The sequence below is a fragment of the Theropithecus gelada genome, chromosome 12 (genome assembly GCF_003255815.1).
Source record: "Theropithecus gelada isolate Dixy chromosome 12, Tgel_1.0, whole genome shotgun sequence".
Classification (NCBI taxonomy): Eukaryota; Metazoa; Chordata; class Mammalia; order Primates; family Cercopithecidae; genus Theropithecus; species Theropithecus gelada.
The window spans coordinates 50,589,890-50,609,879 of record NC_037680.1 but is presented as its reverse complement, the minus strand read 5'-3'; the positions used below and the strand labels follow the sequence as shown (position 1 = coordinate 50,609,879).

General features: G+C 37.8%; 1 protein-coding gene and 1 pseudogene across 4 annotated transcripts in view; one reads left to right on the top strand and one right to left on the bottom strand.

The window, feature by feature from the left end:
* Positions 1-19,990, top strand: part of OLA1 (Obg like ATPase 1) — a 171,481-nt gene that overhangs the window by 11,135 nt on the left and 140,356 nt on the right. For all 3 annotated transcript variants that reach the window (XM_025404193.1, XM_025404192.1, XM_025404191.1), the window contains 2 exons: positions 7,434-7,577; positions 13,652-13,779. In XM_025404193.1, the coding sequence (XP_025259978.1) occupies positions 7,434-7,577; positions 13,652-13,779 (272 nt within the window). The remainder of the gene's footprint in view (positions 1-7,433; positions 7,578-13,651; positions 13,780-19,990) is intronic.
* On the bottom strand, positions 17,078-17,510 carry LOC112635982 (annotated as a pseudogene). Its single transcript, XR_003122112.1, has one exon. The product of XR_003122112.1 is annotated as a 40S ribosomal protein S15a pseudogene (transcript).

Here is a 19,990-nt window from a genome sequence, read left to right as displayed (position 1 = left end):
TTAGTGTATCCTGAATGTACAGTGTTCATAAAGTCTACAGTAGTGTACAGTAATGTTCTAGGCCCTCACATTCACTCACCATCACTCATTGACTCACCCAGAGCACCTTCCAGGCCTGCAAGCTCCGCTCACGGTAAGCATCCTGTATCACTTTTATACTGTATTTTCACTGTACCTTTTCTACGTTTAGATATACAATACCTGCCATTGTGTTACATTTGTCTCCAGTGTTCAGTACAGTAACATGCTGTACAGGTTTAGCCTAGAAGCAATAGGCTATACCATATAGCCCAGGTGTGTAGTAGGCTGTACCATCTAGGTTTGTGTAAATATACTCTATAATGTTCACACAATGATGAAATTGCCTAAGGACCCATTTCTCAGAATGTATCTCCACCATTAAGCGATGCCTGACTGTAAATGCATGTTCTTCCCTAGATAGTATCCTGCAGAAGCTCTGGTTATTTCCTTCTCCAGTCTTTTTCTCTCTTGTGCTTCATTTGGATACTTTTATTGCTGTCTTCAAGGTCTTTTCTTTGCAGTGTCCAATCTGGAAAATTTTTCCTTAAGAAAAATTTTAAAAGATTTGTAACATTTATTTTAAGGTCCTTTTATTCTACTTCATCTCTCAATACTGACTGTGTTTATATTTACTGACTTTTATCCTGATTTTGGTATATATTTTTCTGCTTTTTTGCATGTCTTATAATTTTTAATGGTTTCCATACAGTGTGGATTTTATTTTAAATGCTAAATATTGTTGTTTTCCTTTAAAGAGTATTGGACCTCGGTATGGCATTTAGTTAATTATGTATCAGATTAATTGTTTTGAGGCTTCTTATGATGGATTAATACGATTTTGTGCTCTGGTGCTACTTAGTCCCTAGTACTAAGACGTGACCCTTTTGAGGACTCTATCCAAATTCCCTTGTATTACAGGATCTCTCCAGTCTGGCTCATAGGAATGTGAACTGTTCCAATCTCTGTGTGAGCCCTGAGAATTGTTCATCCTAGTCTGTTTGGGTGATCCTTTCCCTGGACTTGTAGCGATTGAATTTACTCATGCGCAAATCATTACTTAGCTGTGTTCTTGAGGGGACCCTCTGCAGCTCTTCAGAGTGCTTTCTCTGTGCAGCTCCCGCCTTTCTAGTATACTCTCCCACAAATTCTAGCTGCCTTGGCCTCCTAACTCTCATCTTAGTCTCTTCAACTTGGTGTGACTGCTGGGTTCTGTTGGTTTCCCCTCTTGGAATGGTGACTTTGAAAGCATCAGTAGGCAGTAAGCTGGACCAGTTGCAGAGCTTAGTTTATTTGTTATTTTTCTCTCAGGGAACACAGTCCTGTGATGCATATTGTCCTTTGTGTGAAAACTGTTATTTCATAGATTTCATCTGGTTTTCTAGCTCTTTATAGCAGGAGGGCAGTTCTTGTAGCAGAGGGGAAGCAAAATTCCCCAATACCATTTTAAATGAATTTAAATCTTATTGTCTACTTGTCAACATTCCAGAATGCCTGTTCTTTCATAGAAATTTATGATTTGGGAATTATTTACTTTCTCTTTTTAATATGTTCTGAATGATCTTTTTGAATAACAGATCTGTTTTTCTACTCATTCTTTCCTAGTATTCAGCAGTGATTGTGTGCCTTAGAGGTACTTCGTAGATTAATGGGTTTTAAGTTTTAATTTTTTTTTTTCCCAAGACGAAGTCTCGCTCTGTTGCCCAGGCTGGAGTGCAGTGGTGCAATCTCCACTCCCTGCAACCTCCGCCTCCTGGGTTCAAGCAATTCTCCTGCCTCAGCCTCCTAGGTAGCTGCGATTACAGGTATGCGCCACCATGCCTGGCTAATTTTTGTATTTTTAGTAGAGATGGGCTTTCATCATACTGACCAGGTTGGTCTCAAACTCCTGACCTCAAGTGATCTGCCCACCTCTGCCTCCCAAAGTGCTGGGATTACAGGCTTGAGCTACCACGCCCCGCCTAATTTTAAAATTTTAAATGAGTTTCTTTTTCAGAATTCTAGTCTGTCTTGCTGTATCACCACATAATTTCAAATACTTTTTTTTTTTTTTTTGCTCCTTAAGGTACAGTTGAGGGCTGGGCATGGTGGCTCACACCCATAATCCCAGCACTTTAAGAGGCTGAAGTTGGCGGATTGCTTCAGTTTAGGAGATCAAGATCAACCTGTGCAACAGGGTGAAACCCTGTCTCTGCAAAAAATACAGATATTAGCCAGGGGTGGTGGTACGCACGTGTAGTCCCAGCTACTTAAGAGGCTGAAGTGGGAGGATCTCTTGATCCTGGGAGGTCGAGGCTGCAGTGAGCCATATTCATGCCACTGCACTCCAGCCTGGGCAATAAAGTGAGACCCTATCTCCAAAAAATAAGAAAGTTAAAAAAGAAATTACAGTTGACCCTTGAATTAGGAGCATTGACCCCTGGCCCAGTCAAAGATTTGTGTGTAATTTTTGATTCCCCCAAAACTTAACTAATAACCTGCTATTGACTGGGAAGCCTTACCAATAACATAAACAGTTGATTAAGCTATATTTTGCATATTATTCTATACTGTATTCTTAAATAAACTAAGCTAGAGAAAATAATGTTATTAAGAAAATCATAAGGAAGAGAAAATGTAGCTACTATTCACTCAGTGGAAGTGAATCATCATAAAGGTCTTTGTTGTCTTCATGTTGAGTGGGTTGAGGAGGAGAAGGAGGTGGAGGGTTTGGTCTTTCTGTCTCAGGTGGCAGAGGCAGAAGATAGAGAGGAAGTGGAAGGAGAGGAAGGAGGGGCAGGCACACTCAGTGTACATTTTATTGAAAATAATCTGTGAACACATGCACTTTGAACATACATTTCAAACCAGTGTTGTTCAAGGGTTAACTGTATTTGCTTTTTTACTATTAACTAAACCTCAGACGTTATTTGGATTTCACCAATATTCCCACTGATGTCCTTTGTCTTTGAATACCATGTTGCGTTTTAGTCTTCATGTCTCCTATCTCCTCCAATCTTTGACAGTTTCTGAATGTTTTATTTTTCATGACCTTTAAAGATTTATTTTTGAAGAGTACTGGTTAGGTATTTTATATAATATTTATCCATTTGAGTTTGATACTTTTTAAAGAAATTATGATAATAAACATATAATATATGGCCATGCACAGTGGCTCACGCCTGTAATCCTAGCACTTTGGGAGGCTGAGGCAGGAGGATCACTTGAGTTCAGGAGTTTAAGACCAACCTGGCCAACATGGCAAAACCCTGTCTCTTCTAAAAGTACAAAAAATTAGCTGGCCGTGGTGTCATGCACCTGTAGTCCCAGCTACTCTGGAGGCTGAGGCATGAGAATCTCTTGAACCCAGGAGATGGAGGTTGCAGTAAGCCAAGATTGTGGCACTGCACTCCAGCCTGGTGACAGAGTGAGATTCTGTCGCAAAATAAAAAATGTGATATATTATACAATTTACCATCTTCATCGTTTTTAAATGTGCAGTTCAATTGTGTTAACTATAATCATTGTTGTATAACAGATCTCTAGAACTTTTTCATCTTGCATATCTGAAACTCTGTACCCATTGAACAACTTCCCATTTTTCTTTCCCCCCAGCCCCTGGAAACCACCATTCTACTTTCTGTTTCCATTATTTTGACTACTCTAGATATCTCATATAAGTAGAATATATGAGTATATGAATATAAGTAGAATCATAAAGTGTTTGTACTTTTGCGACTGGCTTACTTTACTCAGCATAGTGTCCTTAAAGTTTATTCACGTTGTAGCATGTGACAAGATTTCCTTCTTTTTAAGGGCTGAGTAATATTCTATCATATGTAGATAACATTTTCTTTATCCTTTCATCTGTTTATGGACATTTGGTTCTACCTTTCGGCTATTATGAAAAATGCATCAATGAATATGGGTTTGCAAATATCTCTTTGAGATCCTGCTTTCAACTCTTCTGGATATATACCCAGAAGTGAGATTGCTGAATCATATGGTAATTCTATTTTTACCTTTTTGAGGAACCTCAAACTGTTTTCCACAGTGTCTGTACCACTTTACATTCCTACCAGCAGTGCACAGAGTTCTAATTTCTCTGTACTCTTGCCAACACTTGTTATTTTTTTTTTGATAGTAGCCATCCTAATAATTGTAAGGTTATATCTCATTGTGGTTTTGATTTGCATTTTTCTAGTGATTAGTGGTTGAGCATCTTTTCATATTTTTTTTAGCCATTTGTGTCTCTTCTTTGGAGAAATAATCTGTTGAGAATAGACATTTCTCTAGGTGTGATCATTGCTGCTGAAGTGTTGCTATTTTTAGACCTTCTCTGATGGAGTTAGAAAATATGTAATTATACTCACCCATGTATACATGGATTATTATTTATTTCTGTCATCTTATGTATTTGTGTATCTATCAGATAGATGCTTTTAACAGTTTAGTTATATCTAAATTGAAAACATTTTGCAAGGACTTTCTAATTCTTTTCCCATGTTTTGAATGGATATTATATATACATGGTTAATTCAGAATGCTGTGGGAATCTGCACTGGTATCCCTACTTCCCATTACATGCTGCAATTTTGTGTAAAGTTTTACATAAAACATCTGTTCTGTCAGGTTTACTTAATAGATTAAAATAGTAATTTCCAAAATAAAGTATTTAGGTCCTAAGTCTAGGGGGCATACACTTAGTCTAGTCACTGTTTTTTTTTTTTTTTTTAATACTATCATTGCTGAAATAAGTTATGTAAACCCATTCTTGCATGAGAGAAATTCTTACAACTTTGAATCTTTCTCCTACTTTTAAGCTTTAATATTAACCTCAAGGGATCTAAGAGTGTGTGTGTGTATGTGTGTGTGTGTGTGTGTGTTTAAAAAGTTCTCATTTTACAAAAAGCATATGGGCTTTAATACTTCAGGCATAGGCCAAAACTTTCAAATTCTTTGCTTTCGCAAGGCTTTTCTTAATAGATTTGAATAGATCAAAATGTCTTATGTTGCCACTGAAGCCTATAGTAATGATCCTTAGAAATTTCTTTTTCCTTCTTCCTTATTTCTTTTTACTTTTTTATACCTACAAAGCTGTTAGAAGCTACAGATGACTTGGGTTTCATGAAATTTAAAATTCATCTAAAATGAGACAGTCTGTGAAAATGGACATTTGTCTTCTAAGTTTAGTTTGAATGCATGTAAGAATTTTTTCTGCCTAAGGAATTTTCTTTTGCTATGTTTTACCATATAATATGCTTTAGGGGATACATTTTTTTAAACAATCACAAAACATATCTTATTTTCTTATTTTGTCCAGGTAGACAATATAAAATATAAATAGTAATAACCGTACATTTGAAAAAACTTCCGTAAACAACCTATGGCCTTTTCAGAATTGCAATTGACTGTGGTAATAGCAATGAGCGGTTTTTAAACTACACTATACAAAAATGCAATAGCATTTTGTCTTCATAATGTTAGGCCCAAGTGTCCTATAAATGTTTAAATTACTGTATTTAAATTTTGTCTTACGTACTTTTATTACAACATTATTCTGTAATATTTCCATTGTAGTTATACAATATTTTCATTACATTTTAGATAAATAAGGATTCCTGGACTGTCCTGGCAACTTAACTATCACTCTTTATTTTAAATTTTTTCGTGGTGAGGGGAAGAAGGTATGGAGAGTGGGCCAGTCTGTGTTACCAGTGACTGGAGTAGGCTTTTGTAGTTTTCCCTGGAGGAAAATATCCCCAGCGGGAAAACTGGTGGTGTGCCTGAGGTTCTCCAAGTCTCCTCCAGATGTTTTGCTGGTTTCTTTCTCCATCAGCATCAGCTTTCTATGGGTATAAAGTCTGGATCCTTGCATCCTCCTTTTGCCCAGAATGGGCACAGGTCCCCAGGGTAAAAGTGGCTGTGGAGGTCAAGTGTCTCCTTCCAAATTTTTTGTTTTCATTTTCAGAATCCCAGACCCTTCAAACAGATGACTTCTGTATCCTGCATTTTAGATGGTTTTTCTAGTTCTGGGTGGGATTGTTAGTCTCCTGTTAACTTTTACATCTCATCCAGAAGAAGTTTCCCACTTACTTCCAGCCCCCAGATGACCTGTTGAAGAAATCTGGTTTTTAGGCTTATAAAATTTTCCAGAGTCTGGATTTTATTGATTTTATCTCTGTGGTATCATTTAATATGTTCTTCTGTCCTCTATATTTCCTGTAAACTAGCGGTAACATGTAAAGTGTTGGTCAGATTAAGATGACAGATGATGTATATACTTCTTTCGGGAGGTACTATTTTTTTCTCCTCTTTTTGCAGCACTAACTGTCATTGGAAATTATTACCAAGATCCATTAATTTGTTAGGGGTTGCAGAATGATGCTCTTCTAAGTTTTTATTCTTTCCTCATTTATTGGCTGGAATATGTCTATAAAATAATTTTCTTTTCATAACTACTGGTTATTTTGAAAGCACAATTTGTATAGGTAAGACATGGTAACTACTTTAACAGTCTTCAAAGAATTAATTACCTAGCATTCTTAAAAGATGGCCACTGAGAGTTTAAAATTTTGTTTTAGATTTTACTCTATATGATATATGACACCATATTCTCTTATTTTATATGATATTTGGTACCATATTCTCATATTTTATTTTTATTTTTAAAATTTTATTTCTTTTTTCATATTTTTAAGACATGAATGATAAAGTATTATCACATTTTTAAAAAACCATGGCTGATGTTAACATGAGTGGGCTTTCTCTGAGCTCTGCTTACTTGATGGCAGTCAAATGATTGGAAAAGTAGTGACTAGTTTATTTCATATTAATAGATATTATATTTTCTTGATTTAAGTCATGCCTTGAATAAAATTCACATTTTGATTTTCATAATTCACAATTCTAGACTTACCAGTAATCCTTATATACTAATGATTAGAAGGCAGTTCTGAGTACCAACCTCCCATTTCCTATCAGATACCAGACATTTAGCATCTCTTTCCCAATTCAGAGTTTTTGGAAAGTCATTGACTTGACTAGAGACCTGCCTTGTACATTTCATGCTAGAGAAGGTTATGTTAGGTATAGATGAAGTGATGCTGGTACGATCAGGTATATTATGGAAAAAAATAGATTTTGTAGTATGACATGAAACTCTCACTTACAACAAAGATTCTTTGAGAACATGCTTTTCAAGTTTCAAATAGACTGTGATAGGGACATAACCTAATTATGTCATGAGCTGCCGCTATACTGTTGTAAATTTCATTGACTTCTGTTAGTAAAAAATGTGTTGTTCCTTTTTCCCTCTCTTTGTAGATTGGTTTTATATTCCTCATGGATCTTATTTGAGCATTGAAATTAGAGTGAGATACAGTTTTCTTGCTGTTAACCTAAGAATTGATTGAAATTGCTTTTGTTCGTTTTAGGAAATCTACTTTCTTCAACGTATTAACCAATAGTCAGGCTTCAGCAGAAAACTTCCCATTCTGCACTATTGATCCTAATGAGAGCAGAGTACCTGTGCCAGATGAAAGGTTTGACTTTCTTTGCCAATACCACAAACCAGCAAGGTAAGAGATATTTTATGCTATTTATTTGGTGGCTTTGTGTAGACTGGGCAGATATGTATGTGATACGTTTAAAGTCATATGGAAGAATTTTTCTTTTAAAATTAATGTAGCATTATTGTTTTGGATGAGTATAAAAGTAATGCAGAGGGCTGGGCCTGGTGGCTCACGCCTATAATCTCAGCACTTTGGGAGGCCCAGGAGGGCAGATCATGAGGTCAGGAGTTTGAGACCAGCCTGGCTAACACACCACTCTCTACTAAAAATACAAAAAATTAGCCAGGCGGGGTGGCGGGTGCCTGTAATCCCAGCTACTCGGAAGGCTGAGGCAGGAGAATTGCTTGAACCCAGGAGGTGGAGGTTGCAGTGAGCCGAGTTACGCCATTGCACTTCAGCCTGGGCAACAGAGCAAGACTCCGTCTCAAAAAGAAAAAAAGTAATGCAGAGTATGGAGAAGGGTGTAGAAGGGTATACCCAGTTGTTAACATTGCAATTTTTTTTTTCTGGGGAGTATGAAATAGAGGGAGTAATTAGTCTGTATTATGTGATCTCATTCATGTAAAACTATATGTGTTTGCTTATATGCATAAAAAATGTATGAACATAGGCTGATGATTGTCTCTGGGTAGTGGAATTTTTAGGTGATTTTTACTTTATTCTTATATTCCTCTATGTTTGAATTTTTTTACAATAAGTGTGTATTATATCTTCAATTAAAAAATAAGTAAAACTTTTATTAGGAAAAGATGAGATAGTTTAAGTTCATTGTCGGAAGTTCAGACATTAGGGAAACGTATAATGAGAGGAGTGAAAACCACCTCTACTTCCTCTACCTTGATAAAACAGTTGTAAATACTTTGGGGATATATCCTTCCATAATTTCCTGACTGTGTGCACCCTTCCTTACAGAAATAGAATACTTGTTTTACTTGGGATATTATTAATATCTTTCTGGATTAAGCAATACAGACTTAAGTAATAATTTCTAATATAATACTTATATTTATTGCTATATTATATGAATATAGCACAGTTTACCATTTGCTTATTATTGATAATTTAGTTTGTTTTTAACTTTTTACTATTTTTAATGTCCTGATAAATCCCAAGTTTCTGTCTCGTGTCCTGAACTCTGCAGAACTCCAGATTTCTTCTGTCTCTGACTGCCTCCTTGATATTGACACTTGGAGGTCTGAATAGGTGCCTTAGACTTGACATGTCCAAAATGACCTCTTGATTTCACCTTCTTGCACCAAATTCTTCTTCAAGACTGCCATAACTCAATAAATAGCACTGTCATTTCCTCAGTTGCTTAAATCAGTGCCCACCATTTATCTTTGATTCTTCTCTCCCCTCACCCCGTATCCAGTCTATCAGCAATTTTGTGAGTTCTAACTACAAAGTATATACTGAACTCATTCACTTTTCTCACTTTCACTTACTAGTTGTAGCATCCATTGATTTTTTTGATGAATTAATTTTTACTATGGATATTCTCACATGGTGATTTTGTAATTCTATCATTCCTCCTTCATTTGTTAATATTGTACTGTAAGGAAAAGCTTTCTTCATCTGTTCATTCATGTATTTATTCAGATGAGTGTTATTTTATTGGTTTTAATCTGTCACAAACATTGATTTGATGCTCAAATTATATCTCTCAGATTGGCTACTCAGGCTGACTTCAGTGTCCTTTCTAAAACTTTTTTATTTTTAAATGATTTTAAATTTATATAAAAGCTGCCAAAGTACACAAGTGCTTATATACCCTTGCATACCCAGATTCTTTGAACCTTTGAGAGTAAGTTACAGACATAATGCCATATTATACTTCAGTTCTTTAGTTTGTATTTACTAAATACAAAGACATCCTCCCACACAACCATAGTAAACCATCGAAATCAGGGTAGTTTACTACGAGATTAACACTGATCCCATATTACCATCTAATTCATAGACTTTATTTAGATTTTTTCAGTTGTTCCAATTATATGCTTTGTTGCATCTAAACCAGGATCATGTGTTTGTTCAGTTGTTTTATCTCATTTTTTCCTTTCTTTCCTTTCTAAAATAGAGATGGGGTCTTGCTATGTTGCCCCAGGGTGGTCTTGAACTGTCGGCCTCAGGCATTCCTCCTGCCTCATCCTCCCAAAATGGTGGGATTACAGGCATGAGGTACTGTGCCTGGCCTTTCTTTTCTTTCTTTCTTTCTTTTTTTTTTAAAGACAGAATCTTGCTGTGTTGCCCAGGCTGGAGTGCAGTGGTGTGATCATACCTCACTGTAGCCTCCAACTCCTGGGCACAATCAAATGATTCTCTCACCTCAGCCTCCTGAGTAGCTGGGACTATAGGCACATGCCACTGTGCCTGGCTAATTTTTAAATTTTTTGTAGAGATGGGGTCTTGCCATGTTGCCTAGGCTGGTTTGAACTCCTGGGCTCAAGTAATCCTCCTGTCTTGGCCTCCCAAAGTTGTGCCCAGACCCACCAGCCTATTTCTATTGAAGAACATTAATAAATGGTTTTGGTAGTCTGTGTTCATTACAGTATAGCAATTAAAAAGATTTTAAACATCATTTTAGTCTCAAGAGTTCTAAAATAGTATTTCATTCTAGAAGTATTTTGTTCAAGTAGTCATGAAATCATTGGTGTAATACATCAGAAATCCTTGACTTAAATCTCAAGTTTTAATTTTTTGAGATATTATATTAATAGTTTAAACCTTATCCTAGCCATAAATCACAAACGAGAATTGAGAAGCTCATTTTCAATAGAAAATAGAATCTCAGAGCTGAATATCTTCCTGTCTAGTTTTCTCATAAAAAGAAACTTGAAGCCTAGAAAGATGAAATAATTTGTTCATGGTCACACTTATAGTTATGTCAACCAGAAATAGAACTCAAGGCTTCTCACTTCAAATTTCATGCCATTCTACCCATATGCATGCTACTTACTGTACTTCTGCATTAGTCCATTTTGTATTGCTGTGAAGGGTTACCTGAGGCTGGGTAATTTATTTTTTTTTTTATTTTTTATTTTTTTTTTTTGAGATGGAGTCTCGCTCTGTCACCCAGGCTGGGAGTGCAGTGGCCGGATCTCAGCTCACTGCAAGCTCCGCCTCCCGGGTTTAGGCCATTCTCCGGCCTCAGCCTCCCGAGTAGCTGGGACTACAGGCGCCCGCCACCTCGCGCGGCTAGTTTTTTGTATTTCTTAATAGAGACGGGGTTTCACCGTGTTAGCCAGGATGGTCTCGATCTCCCAACCTCGTGATCCGCCCGTCTCGGCCTCCCAAAGTGCTGGGATTACAGGCTTGAGCCACCGCGCCCGGCCGAGGCTGGGTAATTTATAAAGAAAATGGGTTTACTTGACTCGTGGTTGTGCAGGTCATACAAGCACAGCACCAGCATCTGGCTTCTGGCGAGGCCTCAGAAAGTGGTTTTTTTTTTTTTGTTTTTTTTTTTGAGAAGGAGTTTCGCTCTTGTTGCTGAGGCTGGAGTGCAATGGCATGATCTCAGCTCACTGCAACCTCTGCCTCCTGGGTTCAAGCAATTCTCCTGCCTGAACCTCCCAAGTAGCTGGGATTACAGGCGTGTGCTACCATGCCCTTCTAATTTTGTATTTTTAGTAGAGACACGGTTTCTCCATGTTGGTCAGGCTGGTCTCAAACTCCCGACCTCAGGTGATCCACCTGCCTCGGCCTTCCAAAGTGCTGAGATTATAGGTGTGAGCCACTGCACCCAGACAAGGAAGCTTTAACTCATGACCAGAAGATGAAAAGGGTAGTAGGTGTGTCACATGGAGACAGGGGGAGCAAGAGAGAGTGGAGAGAGGTACCAGACCCTTTTAAACAATCTGCTCTCCAGTGAACTAACAGAGCGAGAACTCACTCATTACTATGGGGAGGGCACCAAGCCATTCATGAGGGATCCACCCCTGTGACCCACACAACTCCCACCAGGCCCCACCTCCACCATTGGGCATCACATTTCAACATAAGTTTTGGAGGTGACACAGCATCCAAACTATGTCAACTTCATATTTATCATATGGGTGCTTTTAGTTGTTAGAAATATCATTTAGGATGAATTTAGTTGCCCTTAACAGAGTGACTTACAGAGCTGATTTATTGAGTTAGTAACAGGTAGCACAGTGTTTTATCATTAAAGGCCAGGCTTCTTTCCTGTCTTCAGTTTACTTTATCAACTTGATCATAAGGTTGTCTTCCCCTTGTGGTCACAGGATAGATCTGTATACTTTCTCATCCATGTTCAGAGTGAAACGGGATTGCTTCTAAAAGTTCTCCCAGAAGACTGATGAGCTTCTATTTAACAGCCTCCTACACCCCCTCCAGTAAACCTCTTCTTAAGTCTTTTCATGTCTTTTTTTTTTTTTTTTTTTTTTTTTTTGTGAGACGGAGTCTCGCTCTGTCGCCCGGGCTGGAGTGCAGTGGCCGGATCTCAGCTCACTGCAAGCTCCGCCTCCCGGGTTTACGCCATTCTCCTGCCTCAGCCTCCCAAGTAACTGGGACTACAGGCGCCCGCCATCTCGCCCGGCTAGTTTTTTGTATTTTTTTAGTAGAGACGGGGTTTCACCGTGTTCGCCAGGATGGTCTCGATCTTCTGACCTCGTGATCCACCCGTCTCGGCCTCCCAAAGTGCTGGGATTAAGAGGTGGCGTCACCATGTTGCCCAGGCTGGACTTGAACTCTTGGGCTCAAGCCATCCTCCCTCCTGACTCAGCCTCCCAGATACTTGGGACTACAGATGTATGCCACCATACTTGGCTTCTTAAGTTCTTTGAGGCGATTAGGGCAAGGTGAAGGTCCTAGAATTTTTTTACTTTGCCTAGGAATGAGATTAAACTGCTTAGTGAAGGCCGGAGCTACATGCCTCACTTCTAGAGTTAGGGGTAGAGCAAGCTTCTCCAAAGCTCTGGGCTATGCTGGAGAGGAATGGCTATCGAAATGAAAATCAGTATAGGTACCAAGAGAGGGGGCAGTGGATGCTGGGGAGGCAGTCACTGTGTCCAACAACAAAAAAACTAACCAAATTTATGTGGTTTTAGTGGATTTGGTGGTAACAATAATCAGGTAATTTCAATCTGTAATATTTGTTTATAGAATAATTATTTTGAAAGGACTCATTTTCCATGCCAATAATAGGGAAGTCTTTTGTGGAACTTTTATGTTGTATTTTATCGGGTAGTGAAATTGACATTCTGCAAAATGCATGCTCTCGAAAATTGACAAAGGATACAAAATTACATTATATATGCCTTTGTCATATAACATTAAAAGTTGCTTTTATTTATTGATATACTTAAATCTCCATTTTGACATGGCAGACTTGTGTTAAATGTGCCTTTGTTTAGCAAAGCAAGGGTTATTTTGTATATAGCCTAATTTGGTTGCTGTTATCAACAACTAGGTTATTACTATGCTGATAACTGGTTCTCAGCATTACACACATTTTTTTTTTGTCTATATAACATGTGGGTGATCAAATGCAAACCCAGACAGCCTGTGTTTGAATCCCAGTTTTGTCACTACTGGCTGAATGATCCTCAATACAATAGATTTCGTAACTCCTCTAAGGCATAATTTCCTTATCTGTAAAGTGGGCTTAATAAATAGCACCCATCTTATAGAGTTAATTTGAACTTTGAAGTGAGATAATACGTGTAAAATACTTAATTTAGTGTCTGGCACAAAGTTAGTTGGCTCATTTTATGATGATTACCTCGGCATACTCTAAACATTCTTCACCGCTTTTGAGTGTGTGTGCATGTGCCAATAGAACGTTACAGTAAATTTAATGATAAGTGTTTTAATTTCAGAAACATGATAAATACATTTATACTGTTTTGGTTTTCTCCCTCATTATCCTAGGTAAGAAAGTCCTAATGTATTACAAGGCCATTTCTAATTTTTTTTGAGGGGGTGGATATTCATTTATCAAATCATTATTGTTCCATTGTTCTAGAAAGGAAAGAATTTATGTAAAATGTTTGGGGAATTCATTTGGTTAATAGATAAGTTCTTAGTACTGTTTTATAATAAAGCCATGTTTTGTTTTTCAGCAAAATTCCTGCCTTTCTAAATGTAGTGGATATTGCTGGCCTTGTGAAAGGAGCTCACAATGGGCAGGGCCTGGGGAATGCTTTTTTATCTCATATTAGTGCCTGTGATGGCATCTTTCATCTAACACGTAAGTACAGTTGTTTATTTAATCATTGATTTCATTCAGATCAGTGTTTTCTTTCCATTAGTGCTCAAATAAAATTAGAAAAGACTAATGGAAGATTGCTTTGCTTTACCAGATGAATCTTGGGTTTGGCTGTAAATCTGTGACTTTAATGTTACTTAGTATCATCTCTGTATCTGAGGGCTTATTCCATAGCAAGTATATGCTGCGTTGAGATTATATTTGAATTGAACTTTATTCCCTGTTCTGGATTAGAGCAATCAAGAAGTGTTTCTATATGGAACTTTGTTCATTGTAAAGGCATTTTGAAATTGTCTTAAATTGTGGAACTTTTATTGCTTTTCTGTGTGTTAAGAAGGCAGAATTGTTAGAGAAGGGGATTCTGATTATTTAACAAGAGAGAAAGGCTTCTGGGTTATCTATTAGAGATGAAAAGATTAAAGAGAAACTATAGATCAGCTAATCCTTATGGAGACAGGAATATAAAGCAAAGAGAAAAAACAGAATTGTGGCTTAGTTTGGGCTCTGTTGACCGACTATAAAAGTGAGCCAATCACATAGTAGTTTTCTGACAAAATAGAGTTTAGGTTAAGGCTTAGGTCAAGGCTGCACTTTGTGTTAATAGTATTATAATGAGCAAATTAATAGAAACAGAAAATACAAGCTAGAGGTGAGAGGGCCAGCTGTGGTCTGGTTAAGTGCCTTTGTTACTGGTCCTCAACTAGATAACTAGAGTAATTGAAAGTGAGCTTTTAGAAAATATAGCAATTTGACTAATTTTTTGGTCATTTGAATAAAGTAATAATAAAATTGTGCTGGTACTTTTTGTGTGCCTTTTATAAAACACCATTTACCTCTGTGGTTTGCATAAGCTGTCTAGAAAAAAGATTTGTTTGCCTAGTATTAGGGTGATGCAAAAGTAATTGCAGTTTTGCCAATGTAATGCCCAAAACTGCAGTTACTTTTGTACCAACCTGGTAATTCATTTGTATTGTGTTTTACAAAACCCCATGACAAACAATTTGAGAAGCATTGATCTAGGTAGTTTAAATTTGCGTAAAGGTATGGTGAGACCTCTGGGAAGTCTAGACAAAGAATGAGGCTGTGATGGGGAAGTGATCCAGTCTTGTAGAAAAGTTTTAACTAAAGCCTGTATATTGGCAGAACCTCTGTTTTCCTGACTGGTTTTCTTCTGCTTTTGGTGACTGATGTGAGGATTTCAAAGAGAAGCTGGAGTGAACTGTGACTCCTGGATTTCTGGAGTAGGTCAGTTGAATGAATTGTGATACTGTTCATTGAGACATTAAACACAGAAAAAGCAGCAAGTATTGAGAGAGATGATGATGAGTTCAGTTTGGGGCAATTTAAAAAATTTTGTCGTTGAGACATCCTGATAGGTGTCTGTCAGAAACTAGAATTGATAGAACACATGTGACAGAAGGATCAGGGCAAGAGAACTGAAGATTTGGGTATGAGAGAGTGAGTTGATGGGTAGAAAAGACCTTAAAATACAGAGTGGGAGTGAAAATAGGAGAGGACTGAAAAATGGAAGGCTTATGGATCTGATTCCCTGATAAGGGTTTATAACAGGTAGGTTGAGTGTAAGGGTGTCATGTGGTTAGGGAGGGATATTTGACTTAAAATTATCCAAGCCGGAGCAATTTAGGATGATGGTAAGGTCCTGATGTTGTTGGTAGTAAAAATGTCTCTGGTTTTGTTGTTTCTTACATAATATTCATTTGATGTGTCTTTCTAACCCTTGGGGGGAAAATGAATTTGGTGAGGAGCATACATACTATACTGTATTTAAGTCAGGCCAAATATACTATCATTCAGGAAGGAAAGAAAATCCAATTAAACTAGATACTATGCTCTTTTAGAGTGATTGATCTCAGAATGTGAAAGTGTCAAAATATGCATCTTAGAATTGATGAAATACAGTGTATATATTATTGTATAGTACATAGAACACTGAATGATACATTTATAATCAGAACAAAAAAAAATCCTTAGATTTATAGTCAGAAAAAAAGACTTGTAGAGATTAGAAAGATTAGGGATTACTTTGAGGCTATGAAAATTGATAATTCTTTAATTTCAACTGTCAGATATATGTTAGTGTTTAGAGTACTTTTCAGCTTTTTTCTATTAGAACATCCGAAAGTTCGGGAACAGAAAAAATTGTTAATGAGAAGTTTTAGTTTATCACTGAATTTTAATTTATTAATGTCATGTTTATCTCCATTAATTTGATTAATTTTTAAAAATTAACTTTTCCCTCACCTTGTTAACTTCCCTGGGTTATTAGAAATATGTAAAATATATACATTGTTTCAAACACATATACTTGTTTAAAATGCAAATACTCATCTTGATGGATTTGCTTTGGCTTTAAATCTTTAGATCACTCTATCTTATTCATTTGACCCATTTGACTCTTATAAGTGTAGTAGGTGCTGAGGGATGTATTGGTGAGTAAAAACAGACATGACCGTTTTTCTCGTGAGCTTATCCAGTGGAGGATATAGACATTGAATAAAATGGTCACATAAATATTAGATGTCTTTCCAGTTGTGTACAAGGAGAAAGGAATATGTGTGTGAGTATGCAGTGTTACCTTGAGGAGGTGACAGTTATGCTGAGAGGTAAAAGCTGAATGGGAGCGAAGCTGGCAAAAGGAGGAAAGGAAAGATTAATTATTCAGAGTAAATGGTTTGTTTCAAGGCCCTATGGTGGAAAGGAGCCTGCTGCCTTAAGAACTGCCATGGTGGATAGAATGAATGATGAGGAGTAGGAGCGATGGAAAAGAGCCCAGGGATATAGTTAGGGATGTCATTAAGTTCACCATATTAAAGATATCCATCTGAAATGGCTTAAATATAAAGAATTTTTTTTATTTATTTATTTGAGACAGAGTCTTGCCCTGTCCTCCAGGCTGGAGTGCAGTGGCATCATCTCGGCTCACTGAAACCTCCACCTCCAAGGTTCAAGCAATTCTCCTGCCTCAGCCCATCCAATAGCTGGGATTACAGGGGCACACCACCATGCCAGGCTACTTTTTGTATTTTTAGTAGAGACGGGATTTCACCATGTTGGCCAGGCTGGTCCTGAACTCCTCACCTCAAGTGATATGTCCACCTTGGCCTCCCAAAGTGCTGAGATTACAGGTGTGAGCCGCTGTGCCCGGCCTAAATATAAAGGATTTTAAATGGACAATTGAGGTGGGGATGGAGGCAGATGAAATTGTTCCAGCAGCTTATTTTGCAATCACAGTATTCAGTTGAGTTGCGCTTTCTTTTTCCATGAGGCATTTTATTTGTAAATATATGTATTACATCCCTAGAAAAAGAATCCCAGGATTTTCCCTCCTGTGTGTTTTCGTCTTGCTTCTTCATGGTGCATGATGCCAGCTGAGGTTGTCAGTACAATGAAACCAAACTGGCGGGATGGAAGCAGATTATTCTGCCAATTTTATAGATCTTTGAGTTGCACTTAAATCTGGGGCTGATCACTCCACACTTGTTTAGCCGGTCTGTGAGGTTCACAACAATTTTCCCAGCTCTGTGATCATCAATGATTTCAAATTCGCCAATGTAACCATACTTCATCATCACACTGAGAAACCGGACGATGACTTTGGAGCACGGCCTAATAAGCACCTGGCGTTTGTCTCTCCTTTCTGCATTGTTGATGCTCTTGAGAGCATCAGCCAGGACATTCATGCGCACCATTGTGGCGGCGCGGAAAGATGGCAGAAAGGGAACGGGAGGGGAGAGCGCAGGGAGTTCGAATTGCACTTTTAATGTTTTAACCAATCAAAATGGGCTGAGCACGGTGGCTCATGCCTGTAACACCAGCATTTTGGGAGACTGGGGTGGGCAGATTGCTTGAGTTCGAGACCAGTCTGGACAACATGGTGCGACTCCTGTCTACCAAAAATACAAAAAATTAGCTGGGTATGGTGGCGCGTGCCTGTGGTCTCAGCTACCCGAGGCTGGATTGGGAGGTCTGCTTGAGCTTGTGAGGCAGAAGTTGCAGTGAGCCAGCGTCGTGCCACTGCACTCTAACCTGGGTGGCAGAGTGAGACCCATCTCAAAAAAAAAAAAAAAAAAAAAAAAAGGAAAAGAAGGGAAGTAAAAATGGAGTAAGTTGCCAATAGTTTGAATTTTCATTTTGTATAAAACTATATTTCCAAGATACTGATAATGTTTTCCCTAGATAATGTTTGAGCATAAACAATGTAGAATACTTTTTTTTTTTTTTTTAAGAGTCAGGGTCTTGCTGTGTTATCCGGGCTAGTCTTGAACTCCTGGACTCAAGCAGTCCTCCACCTTGGCCTGCCAAAGTGCTGGGATTACAGTCATGAGCCACCGTGCCCGGCCAGTAATGTGTAAAGCTTCTTTCACACATAAAATGTATTTGCCCAGGTGTGGTGGCTCATGCCTGTAATCCTAGCACTTTGGGAGACCTACGCAGATCACTTGAGCTTAGGAGTTCAAGACTGGCCTGGGAAGCATAGGGAGACCACATCGCTGCAAAAAAAAAAAAAAAAAAAAAATCGCTGGTCTTGGTGGCCTGTGCCTTGTAGTTCCAGTTACTTGCGAGACTGAGGCGGGAGGATCACTTGAGCTCAAGAGTTGGAGGCTGCAATGACTTGTGATTGCACCACTGCACTCCAGCCTGGATGACAGAGCAAGATCCCCTGTCTAAAAAAATAAAAAAGATTAAAAGAATCTATACACATTACTTAGTTTGTTTACCCCCAAATAACATACGCGCCCACCCACTGGGGTTTGCTGCCTAATGTAAAGGTATTTCAGATCGCTACCCCCATTAGTCATTTAGAGTTCTCGCTAAAGTTTTATTTTCAGTAGTTTTGTTGTTTGCAAAGTGTACTAATGAGGACATGCCAGATAGTAGAAATAATGAAAGATTATTTTCTTGTTTGAGTATGTGCAGATCTGGAGCTACTGTAGTTTTTTAAAGTATATTTTTGAAGTTACTGTATGCTAACTTGTAACTGTGGATTCAGCTATATAAACAGGAGTTTATCTTTCACTAAACAAGTGCTGCTGAGGTGAAAGGTCTTATTTTGACACTTAAAAATATAACAACTGTCAGGATTTGCATGAGGAATTACAAGAGCTCATCTTTTTATTCTGGTGGTTTTTTTTTTTTATCAGAAAAGCTTTGTGAGAAATATTTTTATAGTACAAATGAATGTCTGCTTATTAAATTTAATTTGAAAACAGAATCAGAGTCTTCGCTTATTGGAGGGTCACTTATTTTTCTTGCCCTAATTTAAATCCTTGGAATACTTTTCCAAAAGAATATCGGTTCTTCAGTGATAGTAAGGAGCTGAAAAAAAAGATTCAAAGCCAGGTGCAGTGGCACATGCTGGTAATCCTAGCTACTCAGGAGGCTGAGGCCCGAGGATTGTTTGAGCCCAGTAGTTTGAGGCTGTAATGTGTTATGATTGTGCCTGTGACTAACCACTTCACTGTAGCCTGGGCAACAGAGCGAGACTTTGTTTCTTTAAAAAAAAAAGAGACAATACTGATTCAAGAATGATCTAATAATCTGCTGTCTAGGTGAAACTTTACGTGTAGCTAATTGAAGATTCCCATCTTGTGTGTAAGCCCAGTTTGCCCCAAATGTGGACTAATTTTATATAGCAGGTAGATGCAGCATTAAAAAATTTTCTATACACAATAATATGGATGAATCTCAAAATAATTATGCTGAGTGGAAGAAGGCAGTCCAAAAAAAGAGCGTATACTATGATTCCATTTATATAAGATTCTAGAAAATGCATACTAATTAGAAAGCAGATCATGGTAGCCTGGGGGAGGAGCAGAGAGATGGATTATAAAGGGCTGTGAGGAAACTCTTGGAGTGGTGGATATGCTCATAATCTTGATTGTAGTGATAGTTTCACAGGTGTATGCATATGTCAAGACATGTATACATCTGACTACACTTTTTGTACATTTTATTTTATGTCAGTTTCACCTCATTAAAGCAAAAAAAGTGGGAAAGAAAACTTTTCTTATACTTTTCCTTTTAGGGGAGCTTTGTTTGTACTCTGTTTACTTTGTTTCAGCAGTGTAAGCGTTGGAAATAATGTCATATTTTTAGATAATAATTAGCAGGTTGGTGCAGCTATTTATATTGATTTAAAAATGAAAATAGGGCCGGGTATGGTGGCTCATAC